Here is a 12,436-nt window from a genome sequence, read left to right as displayed (position 1 = left end):
TACTTTGGTTTAATGATGCATGAGCACACCATCTTGAAGGTGAGGGAGGGAGTCTTAAGTCAGTTATACTATTGACAACTGCTTGCTGTGGGAAACTCGCCTTAATGCTTCCTCCCATGGGCAGTTGTTACTGATCTCATTTTTCCCCAGAGTCTTTCTGTGTAGTTCAAATTCTTAAGCTTTCTGTTATGAGAACTTTTCAAACATATACAAAATAAAGGGAGCGTGAAACAAACCCAAAACACAGCTTCAACAAATACCAGTATTTGCACATCTTGCTTCATCTCTTCTCTTTCCCAACTTTTTTTTTTTTCCCCTGGAGTATTTTAAAGCAAATCCCAGTCATTTTATCATTTCATTTATATTTATATGTTCAAACATATACAGATTTCTGATCAAATATGTGTTATGCCAGAGTGTGCTTTTCTATGTACTTTCACAGTAGGATACTTACATAATCAGTTCATATTGTTTTAAATCCTAGATTAGGACCAGCAGCATAATTTTGACACTTGAAATTGCTTTAGAGTTTTATAATTTTGCATACTTTATGGCATGTCTTTGATCATATCTATAAGTAATATGTTGCCTAAGTCTCAGGAAACCAAACCTCACTTATAACATTGTTCTTCTGGGAAGATGTGAACTGCTTTACAGCTCTCTGTTAGACTGTGATTTTCAAGAATTCATTGTTTACACATATCAACTATATGTATTTATATACTCTGTAATGAGAACTCACAGGTAAGATTATGAAAATATGCTTCTCTTTTTTTTACTTCCTTCCTGGGTATTTTGAGTCTAGTGGATATTATGTAAAACAACCATATACCTGATTCATAATTCTTTCTACCCCTTACTTATTTTTAACTGGAGAATTTAATAAAATTCAATAAAGTGGCAACTTTTTGCTCTAGAGGAAGTTACTGGATGGAAGTTAAGATTTCAGAAACACATGACTATTGAATTGAGAGATAACCAGAGGTCTCTTGCAAGGTTAGACAGTTTTCTTCTTAGCCTTTATATTGCCTGATTATCTAGTGCTCCTGGAACCCAAAGGTGGGCTCCAGATAGGTCCTCTTAGCATGCTATTTGAAGTAGGGCCATTTGGTAATTCCGGGTAGGGATATTATCTCTTTCTTAAACTCCAATTTGACAGAAGTCAAATTTCACTTTCTTCTCTATCTTATTTTCTTTTCTTTTTTTTTTTTTTTTTAAAGATTTTTTATTTATTTATTTGACAGAGAGAGACACAGCGAGAGAGGGAACACAAGCAGGGGGAGTGGGAGAGGGAGAAGCAGGCTTCCCGCTGAGCAGGGAGCCCGATGTGGGGCTCGATCCCAGGACCCTGGGATCATGACCAGAGCCGAAGGCAGACACTTAACCATCTGAGCCACCCAGGCGCCCCTCTATCTTATTTTCTATATATTTTATCTCTTTTTTTCTCTGGATTGTATTTTTTGGCAACTTCTCTAGATTATCTTCCAGTCTGGTCCTTTTCCTTTCCACTCCGTCTGGTTGGTATTCCCACCTATCCACTGAGTTTTCATTCAGCCTCTTGTATTTTTTCATTTCTGGTTGTCTGTTTCATTCAGCTCTAGGTCTTATTGTTCCCTGCTGATATTTTTAAGCTCTTCTTGTATTCTTTGCCTAAAGTGTTTGTTGATATGTTTCTGCTACTCTTCTCTTATGGAGCCTGTTTCCAAGTATATATTTTGTGATAGTTGAATGTGAACTGCTCATTTTCCTTGGAATTTGATCTGTGGGAATTCCTTGAGTCCTAAGTTCAAGTTTATTTCCTCTAGAAAAGATTTGTTTGTGTTTGCCAGTCTTGTTCTACCAATATGAGACCCACTTTAGCCTCCACTTGTGATTTTTTTGGATCGCCTAGGTAGTTAATACGTATTTGGACTAGAAGCCTGAGTGAAGGCCAGCTTGTCACAAACTCAAAAGAGTTTTTTTTTTTCCTTCACCCTGTGTTAGGGTTGAGAGGCAGGCAAGTTTCTTTCTTGCCGCCTTTTTGTGTTGTACAGTTTATTCCACTTTCTCTCTTTAATGCTGGAGTCTTTTCTTAGATTCCCCATCTTTGATTTTCTTTCATGTTGCTCATCCCCCATACAGGCATCAAAGCAGAGCCCAGTTTTTTTATGCTTTGCAGAAACCCACAGGGCAAGGCAAAAGCTGATCATGGTACTTGTTAACTTCTCAGGGTTTTTATTTTGCTTCATTGTGGGTTAATGTAGTCTTCAGCAATTTGTGTTTAAAAATGCTTTTTAATCAAAAAATTGTTAGGAAGGTTGCCAAAAAGTAGGGTTGGTAAGGTCACTCAGGATATTTAGTGTCAAAAAATGAAAGAATGGAAGTCACATCCTTTCCTCCTTTCTTTTTTAAAGAATAAATGGCCTTATTTAAAATGTGCATTTCAAAGGATTGTGGTACTACACAAGAGAATGACGAAGTTAAAATCCTGAAGTCCAGGAATTACCCATTTAAATATGAAGTGAATTATTCCAGATACCTCTTTATTGAAGAGGAGTAATTGCCAGAGACAGAGTGGGAAGAGAGAGCGAGAGATTGATAGAAGGAAGTAAAGCTGAAAGCATTGCTGAATTTTTGCAAATATTTCTTCTTTTAAGGTGTTTTATTTACTGAGTTCCCTCTAAGACCAAGGGTGATATATATGACCAAAAAAAACCCAAAACAAAACAAAACTACTGTCAGGTTAGAATCAGTATTTGTTTCATACTGCCTATTTTGATTTTAGATATGTTTTTTGGGTCCCTGCTGTAAACAGTGAGGAAATTATTTGTACTTCCTCTGTTCCCCTGCCCCCACCACCCCACCCCACCATCTTATGACAGTCCTTTCTTTTTCTCCCTTTTTAAAAGGTGACTTGCATGCCTGCCCCATTCCTTCTTAGGCTTGCAAGTCAGTAACGATGAGAATATGTCTCAGTGTTGATCAATTTTCCATTCATTTTTCTTGGAATACAGTATGTTATTTTGATTTGCAGATGCAGGTCTTTTTATTTCAAGGAACTCTTCTAATACATCTTGGAAAGCATTTTTATATTTGTTGGGTTCTCTACTTTAAGACATTATTATCCTTTTATTAGATCACCTTTGCCTTCCACATCCATTTCTTCTGCATTCACTGTGGTTTTCCTGAGCTCTTTCACTATGTCAGAAATTCAAATTTATTCTGTTCCTCATCAGCTATATGATCTTGGGCAAATTACTTTCTTATGCATGCATTTCTTCCTGTGTAGAATGGGAACAATAATTATACCTCTGTTTCACAGAATTTTTGTGAGGATTAAATAAGATGCTACTTGTAAAGCATTTATAACAGTGTAAACAGTCACTATTAGGTATTTCCAGTTTATTTGATTCTGAAATGGTGTTATTAATAGGTCTTAGTTTGTTTACTTAGCATTTGTTCCCTTTTCATTGTCATTGTGGTTTTTGTCATCTAACTTTTTGGTTTTTATTTTATTGCTTTCATGTTCTTAGTAACTTCATTTCTTTATCCTTGGGTTATTTCTTACGGACTAGGTTCTTCATCTGTCTTGCATGTTCTGTTCCAGTTGCTGCCCTTTTTTTCCCCTTCAGTATGTGGAGTAGTTTGCAGTTTTCTTTCATCTTGCAGCTGTTTAGAATAAAATACCCTGTCCAGGTACTCTGTTTGCTTTGTGAAGCATCATATGCTATCTTGTGCAGGGATTACAATCTAAATACAGCTTGTGCAACTGATTAATTATTGAACTCTACATCTGAAACTAATGATGTATTATATGTTGGCTAATTGAATTTAAATTAAAAAAAACCCAGATGAATGGATAAAGAAGATATGGTATATATACATAATGGAATATTACTCAGCCATTAAAGAATGAAATCTTGCCATTTGCAATGACGTGGATGGAGCTAGAGTGTATTATGCTAAGCAGAATAAGTCAGAGAAAGACACATACCATATGATTTCACTCATGTGGAATTTAAGAAACAAAATAGATGAACATAGGGGAAAGGAAGGAAAAATAAGATAAATCAGAGAGGGAGGGAAACCAGAAGAGACTTAATTATAGGACACAAACTGAGGGTTGCTGGAAGGGAGCTGGTGGGGGGGGGATGGGGTCATTGGGTGATGGGCATTGAGGAGGAAGTCATGAGCACTGGGTGTTACATGCAACTGATGAATCACTAAACTCTACCTCTGAAACTAACAATACACTATATGTTAACTAAGTTGAATTTAAATAAAAAATTAAAAAAAAATAAAGACAGTTTGTGAGGCAAAAGTGAATGTAGTCAAAATTACTCCTACCCAAGCTCTTAGTGTTCTGGTAGAGAACAGAATTATCCTGGTGGCTCCATTCCATTAATATGGCAACATGCTCAATCAGAGGCGAATTGCATGTTCCATCTAATTTCTGTTGTCTGAAGACTTTGAATCCAGGAAAGGAAGGGCTTAGCTGGAGCTATGTGCTGCTCCTTCCTGGAACTGGAATTAAATGTGTACCGGGGGGGTGCATCTTACCCCGGAAGACAACAACCTGCCATTTTAGGTTGTTTACCTAATTTGTCAGGGCTGCATGGGGCCTGTGCCTTTGGTCAGTGTCAATACCACTCACTTCCCTGTGCCATTTGTCCCTTTCCAGTAGTCTACCAGCAGTGTTTTTCTGCTCAGGCTACTTTTTCCCAAATTTGGAGTATTACTAAGCATTCTCAGGTTTGGGTTTAGTTTGTTTAATGGGTTAGGGCAGTGTTAAGAACATGTTGCAGCAATCTTTCGGTTCTCTGCAGGCTACTTTTCTCAAGTCTGTGGCTTCTTGATTATCCTAGGTTTTGTTGGTTTTTGGCTAGAGAGGAGTTGAGAGAATGACAATGTAGCTGCTGACTTTTTTCTGTCTTTTGTTTATTTGATTAGAATTAGAAAAGAGCCCATGTTTAAGATTTATTCCACCAAATCTCTCTTTCTGCTAGAGCAATTTTAGGTGCACTATGTTGGATTTACTCTTTACGATAATAGAGTTGACTTTCTCATGCGCTCACAGTGCCTGTATATAAGTATGCTACTGCCTTGATGTCCTATTTCCCTAGGCTTGTCCCAGCTACTCTTCTTAAGTATTTTTTGCCTTTCATTCTTTTTCAGTTTTTCTTTCTCTACTTCTGCTGCAGACTTTTTGTTTTCATAATCACCAAATCCATTCCTGAAGTTTCCTTAGATTTAGGATATTTTCATTTTGTGCATTAAACATAATAACTCTTTGAGACACTATCCAACCTGATTTGAATTTTGATAGACTAGATATGTAACTCTCTCCAACCCTTAAAAAATGCCAGTAATGAGAGGATTTCTATTTCTTAAAACTATTTTACTTAATGTTTTTACTAAGACACATAAAAACTGATTTTTCCTTACTGATTTTTCTCTACTATAACTTTAAAATTAACATCCCCTGCCGGGAAGCATTTCAAAATAATTACAATAATAATACCAACTGCTTTTTTGACAGCTGCTTTATGAAAATCATTGTCTTACCATTTATGTTCTGCTATACCTATTAGAAAATGTGGAAAGATGTAATGTCATTTTGATATTTCACCATAGGAGTAGAAAATCATTCTGTAAGAATCCCTGCAATCCCTGCAAGTCATTCTTCTCAGCCCTTTCCTACACTGACTCAGAATCAGTGTAATAGCCTAGTTAAGACCTGGTGGTGCTCTTTGTACTCAGCAAGACCTGGTCAAATCCCAGTTCTTCCATATGACAACCTTTTGATCTTCTGCAAGTTACTTAACCTAAGTCTTTGCTTCCTTGTTGGTTAAAACTGGGATAATAGGAGGCGCCTGGGTGGCTCAGTCGTTAAGCATCTGCCTTCGGCTCAGGTCATGATCCCAGGGTCCTGGGATCAAGCCCTGCGTCGTGCTCCCTACTCAGCAGAGAGTCTGCTTCTCCCTCCCTCTGCTGTTCCCCCTGCTTGTGCTCACTCTCCCTCTGTCAAAATAAATAAATAATAAAATCTTTAAAAAACAAAACAAAACTGGGATAATAGTCTAATAGTAATAATGAAGTTATATGAAGATTAAATGAGATATTTTTAGAAGGAGTTTTAAGATAGTATCTGGAAATACACAAATGTAAGTTATTAACAGTAAAAATAAACAGTATGTACATTCAAGGAACTTACGGTCTTTTAGCAAAGATAAGATACAGAATTATAATAGAGGGAAATCAGTAGGCATCTATGAGTTGTATAGCTGAAGTTTTATGGGAGTTCTTCATAGCAGACGTTATTTTTATATTTTTAAATGAAGAGAATTGAAAAACCATTGGTAAAGAAGTGAAGAACATGTTCCTGGACACGTAGTAGGCACTAAATTATTATTGAAGTGAATGCACACTGAAAGATTGTCAGAGATGGGAAGAGGAGAAACAGGAGGTCATTTTCCGGGCAGAGGGGAAAACATGAACACAAGCAGAGGGACACAGGATATTTGTTAAGAGGTGAGTCTGGTTGGTTGGTTTGTGATTCAGTTTTAACTGGCATACAGTGATTGTGAAGAGGGGCATGAGAAGTGATTGAGAATGTAGAATGGAGCCAGGTTATGAAGAGCCTTTCCCATGTTGGGGGTCAAACTCAAGAGTTTGTGTTTTCTTTGGTAGGTAAAAAAAAAAAAAAAAAGTCATTGAAGGGTTTTGAATGGCATATGATAGGATCTAGACTTTAGAAAGATGGACCCAGCATGGAGTTTTTCTGGGGTTCACTCTTAGAGGTGCATTAGGAGTTTGACGAGTTTGTGTTTAAAATTACTTTGTCAGTGAAGTAGTTAAGCAGCAGCTTCAGAGCCCTGACTTGGGACACTGGGGGAGAGAACCACTTCACCCATAGAGTTGCTCTAGTTGAAAGTGGGATAGAGGGGCGCCTGGGTGGCTCAGTTGGTTAAGCGACTGCCTTCGGCTCAGGTCATGGTCCTGGAGTCCCGGGATCGAGTCCTGCATCGGGCTCCCTGCTCGGCGGGGAGTCTGCTTCTCCCTCTGACCCTCCTCCCTCTCATGCTCTCTGTCTCTCATTTTCTCTCTCGCAAATAAATAAAATCTTAAAAAAAAAAAAAAAGAAAGTGGGATAGATTTTTGCCCTCTCAGCCCCTTCATCAGTCCTGTGACCTCAAAACAGTGGTATTTCTTTCTTTCTTCCGGAAAAAATATTTAAAAACTCAGCAAGCTAGCAGTATATACATATGTTGGTTGCTTTTGATGGAGAGGGGATTAGCTGGAGAAAGTTGTTTAATTAGAGGACTTTTGCAGTAATCTTGGCATGAAGTGAAATGGAGAGGATTTGGTGAATGAGGGAAGTACTGTAGAGGCAAGAACTCATAGACCTGGTGATTTCCTCAGTGTGGAAATATCCGAGATGACTGACCACCCAGTATAGCACTTGATTAACCATATATTCATCATTGAACACATCTTGAAATTATGTTAATTTTGGCAGGTGCAAAATCAACATGCGAAAGAAGAGTCTCTTGCTGATGATCTCTTCAGGTAAAGTTTAATTTCATCTTACTCATGAATCTTTGAGATGTGTATAAAATTCAGTTTTATTCATAGAGGTTAAATATTCATTTATTCTGTCTTTAGAAATAGACACAGGGTGCCTGCGTGGCTCAGTTGGTTAAGCAGCTGACTCTTGATTTCAGCACAGGTATGATCTCAGGGTTGTGGAATCAAGCCCCGCATCGGGCTCTGTGCTCAGTGTGGAGTCTGCTTTTCCTTCTCCCTCTGCTCCTCCCCTGACACACACGTGCTCTCTCTTTCTCTTAAATAAATAAAAAAATAAAATCTTTAAAAAAAAATAGTCCCTTCACCTAAAGAATGTTTCATTTTTGATTTTTTTTTTTTTTTTTTTTTTACCACTTGAGCACCTCTCAGTTGGGTTTGCTGGATATATCTTCGAGGCTTGGGGGTGATTCAGTTGAACTGTATCACAAGATACTTAAAATTGCTGTGAAGGCATTCACACAAAAGAAGGGTCCTAAACTGGTGAATTTAGCTGATGACATTTGTGAGATTTTCAGCTCTGAGTTGAATTATGAATGAATGGGTATTGAGTTAAGACAAAATACCAGAGCATTTGTTCAGTTTTAGTTGGCATAAGCATAAAAACAAGAGACTGGATTAGAGTTTCAAATCAGGTTTTTGTGGGAGGTTTAGAGGAGTTATAATGGGCGGTTACAATTTAATTCTGATTTAACACATTTTCAGCATTCCTGCAGGCCCAAAACCTTATAATAATTAGCTCTCAAATACAAATAGTATAAAATAAAATTACTTTATCTACTTATAGGTAGGTACTGACTAGGGGAGGATAACATTTTCCCAAATTTATGTAAAGGCAGAACCAAGAAGTACTGTATTTTTGAATTTGTTTTGCAGCCAGTTTGATTCTTTAATTTCATTATTGACAGTATATGTCTTGGTGAAAATGTTGACAAATGGTGCCGATTTTTCATAAGTAGTTAAGACTATCTGGTTGCCAGTTAAATTTGTTTAATTACTATAGGAGAAAATTTTATAAAATATGTTTATTTTAGGCTCATTATACTCTTTTATGCAGATGTTATAATTTAGTTGGGAGTGGAAGGAGTTTGAAGCCATACTAGGATAGGTGTAAACATGTATTTATTTTTAAACCGTTTTCATTAATTATTTTAATGCTTTTACAGGACTTTTTCTAGAGTTGATGTTTTATTTTTACCAAATAGTCATCAAACCAACGTCAAAAGGATAAATGAAAGTAAAAATGTCAGTGCTTAATACCGGATCCTAAGGATAAATTGGCATTCTCATTGTGTTTGCCAAAGTGTGACTGTTTTGAAAGCCCTTTAATTTTCTTTCTTTCTTTGCAGATACAATCCTAATGTAAAAAGGAGACGATAACTGAGGATTTTATAAAGGAGCCACAGAAAAACATTCCCTCTCAAGCATTTACATCAAGTTTCCTCTGGCATACGTTCATTAAGTATATAGAAGGGATTTAAATTACAAAGGTTTTATGGCCTAAATTTGTTGAATAAAATGCACAAATTCCATTTTTTTTGTATGTGACAGTATTATTCAGTTTTCAGTCTTTGTCATCTCATCTCTTATGGTAATTTTTTCATTTCTAAATGTGGCTTTTTACTTATTGAATATTTAATATAGTCACAGTTCAAAATTCTAAAAGTATAAAAGAATAAGAAATGAAAAGATCTCCCTTCCACCACTGGTCTAGCTGTTTGGTTCCCCTCCTCCAAAAAAATCCATGATACTCATTTCTTATGAGTCTTTCCAGAGATTTTTGCTGCCTCTTCAAATTTCTATGCATATTACTTTTTCCAGTAATTTCCTACAAAAATGATAGCATAACATATACAGTATTCTGCACCTTGCTGTTTTTTGCCAAATAGATTGGAAGATCATACACATATCAGAGCATACATTTTCCTCCCGTTATACTGTAGTCTTCCTTGAGCTGACGTGACCCACATGAAATGGATTTCAGGGGTGAAGATATCACCCACATATTATTCTAGTACTAGAAAAGACAATATGGAAGACTTCATCAAGCTTGTGGATAGATTTTACTAGAATGGGAAGACTTATTTGGTGGTCTTACTGAGCTGGGTGTGTATCTCTTGAGCTTCTTAGAGTCCTGGTTTTCCTATTTGCAAAATAGAAATGATAATATTGTCTTCTTTGTTAAAGGACTATGGTAAGAAATAAATGTCTTTTTTCAGATTTTGTAATATAGACAACTTTGGCTGTACATTAGAATTATAGTAGACTTTTTATCAACTCTAACGACTGATGCATTAAGTTCTGGGAGGTAGAACAAGCTTTTTATACTGATTGAAATCTTCATGGTCTCACATAGGTTCTGCCACCCTAATGAGCTAAGCATTTTATGTTGTTAGAGATAACCCAGCATGAAAAATTATGTTCAAAGTTAATATGTACTGTTGCTAGATCCTCATGGAAGATTATTGATGTTAAACATCTCTTCATTAACTTGGCCATTTGTATATCTTCTTTGGAAAAAAAAGTCTCTTCAGCTCCTCTGCCCGTTTTTTTAATTGGATTGTTTGGTTTTTTGCTGTTGAATTGTAGGAGTTCTTTATATATTTTGGATATTAACCCCTTATCAGATATATGATATATGATATGCATATATTTTCTCCCATTCCACAGGTTGCCTTTTTGTTTGGTTGATTGCTGCCTTTGATATGTAGAAGCTTTTTAGTTTGATGTAGTTCCACTTGTTTATTTTTTATTTCGTTGATTTTGCTTTAGATGTCAAATCCAAAGACCCAATCATTGTCATGACTGATGTCAAGAAGCTTACCTCTCCTGTGTTTTCTTCTAGGAGTTTCATAGTTTCAGGTCTTACATTTAAGTCTTTAATCCATTTTTAGTTGATTTTTTTGCATATTGGACAAGATAGTGGCCCAGTTTCATTCTTCTGCATGTGGCTGTTCAGTTTTCCTGCAACCATTTATGAAGAGACTATCTTTTCCCTGTTGTATACTCATGGATCCTTTGTCAAAAATTAATTGACCATAAACGTGTGACTTTATTTCTGGGCTCTCTGTCATGTTCGATTCCTCTGTGTGTCTTTTTATGCCAATACCAAATAGTTTTGATTAATATAGCTGTGTAATATACTTTGAAATCAGGAAGTATGATGCCTCCAGCTTTGTTTTTTCTCAAGACTGCTTTGGTCATCTGGAGTTTCCTTCTGAGAGTCCAGCTTTATTTTTTCACATGTGAATATCCAATTATTCCAGCACAATTTATTGAAGAGACTCCTCCACTGAGTGTTCTTGGCTCCCTTGACAAACACTGGTTGGTGATATATACTTGGGTTTATTTTTGGGCTCTCGATTCTATATTTGTCTTGGTGTATTTATTTTTATGCCAGTACCATATGGTTTTATGGACTGTAGCTTCATAGAATAGCTTGAAATAAGGAAAGGGGGTGCCTACTGCTTTGTTCTTTCTCGGGATTTTTTCGGGCTATTTGGGGTCTTTTGTGGTTCCATACAAATTTTAGGAGTGCTTTTTCTGCTTCTCTAAAAAGTGCCATTGGAATCTTGATAGGGATTGCATTGAATCTGTAAATGACTTTTAGTAGTATTGACATTTTAACAACATTAATTTTTCCAATCCACAAACAAGGGATACTTTTCTATTTGTATCTTCTTCAATTTCTGTCATTGGTGTTTTGTAGTTTCGGAGTAGAGATCTTTTATCTCCTTAAGTTTGTCCCTAAGTATTTTGTTTTTGGTGCCATTTCAAATGGGATCTACTTCTTTATTTTTCAGAAAATTTAGTGTTACTGTATAGAAATGCTACGGATTTTTAAAGTTAATTTTGTTTCATATCCTTAGTTTTACCAAATTCATTGATTAGATGTAACAGTATTTTGGTTGAGTCTTTAGTAATTTTTTATAAAATCATGTCTACAAATAGAGACAATTTTACTTCTTTCTTTCCAATTCTGATACCTTTTTTTTTAAGATTTTATTTATCTGAGAGAGAGAGAGAGCATGAGCAAGGGGAGGGGCAGAGGGAGAAGCAGACTCCCCACTGAGTAGGGGGCCCAATGTGAGGCTCCATCCCTGGACCCTGGAATCATGACCTGAGCCACCCAGGCGCCCCCTGATACCTTTTATTCCTTTTTCTTGCCTGACTGCTCTAGCTAGGACTTCTGATATTATATTGTATAGGAGTGGTGAGAGTGGACACCCTATCTTGTTCCTGATCTTAGAGGAAAAGCTTTCAACCTGTCACCATTGAGTGGGATATTAGCTGTGGGCTTGTCGTGAACGGCCTTTATTATGTGGAGGTATGTTCCCTCTATACCTACCTTGTTGAGAGTTTTTATCGTGAATGATGTCAGATTTTGTCAAATGGCTTTTCTGCATCTATTAAGATGACTGTATGATTTTTAACCTTCATTTTCTTAAAGTTATGTATCACATGGAGTTACTTGCAAACGTTGAACCATCCTTGTGTCCCTGGTCATGGTATATGATCTTTTTAATGTATTGTTGAGTTTGGTTTGCTAATATTTTGTTGAGGATTTTTTTGCATCTGTGTTCATCAGGGATTTTGGCCTGTAATTTTATTTTCTTGTAGTGCTATTTTTTTGCTTTTGCAATAATGCAGGCCTCATAAGATGAGTGTTTCTTCCACTTCTGTTTTTTGGAAGAGTTTGAGAAGGATTGGTTTTAATTCCTTGTTAAATGTTTTGTGGAATTTACCAGTGAAGCCACCTAGTCCTTGGCTTTTCTTTGTTGGGAGGTGTTTGATTACTGATTCAATCTCCTTAGTAATACTTGGTCTATTCAGATATTCTATTTCTTCATGATTGCACCTGTGTCGATTATAT

The 12,436-nt window shown here is 36.5% G+C and overlaps 1 protein-coding gene across 2 annotated transcripts in view; it reads left to right on the top strand.

Annotated features, from left to right (window-relative positions):
• NBN (nibrin) overlaps positions 1 to 9,095 on the top strand; it is a 44,136-nt gene extending 35,041 nt beyond the window's left edge. For both annotated transcript variants that reach the window (XM_032421715.1, XM_032421714.1), the window contains 2 exons: positions 7,499 to 7,548; positions 8,913 to 9,095. In XM_032421715.1, coding sequence (XP_032277606.1) covers positions 7,499 to 7,548; positions 8,913 to 8,943 — 81 coding nt within the window. In that variant the 3' untranslated portion in view covers positions 8,944 to 9,095. The remainder of the gene's footprint in view (positions 1 to 7,498; positions 7,549 to 8,912) is intronic.
• The last annotated feature ends 3,341 nt before the right edge of the window (positions 9,096 to 12,436 follow it).

The sequence above is a fragment of the Phoca vitulina genome, unplaced genomic scaffold (genome assembly GCF_004348235.1).
Source record: "Phoca vitulina isolate PV1807 unplaced genomic scaffold, GSC_HSeal_1.0 scaffold25, whole genome shotgun sequence".
Lineage (NCBI taxonomy): Eukaryota > Metazoa > Chordata > Mammalia > Carnivora > Phocidae > Phoca > Phoca vitulina.
Note: the sequence above shows the minus strand (reverse complement) of the source record. Positions and strands in the feature narration are given on the sequence as shown.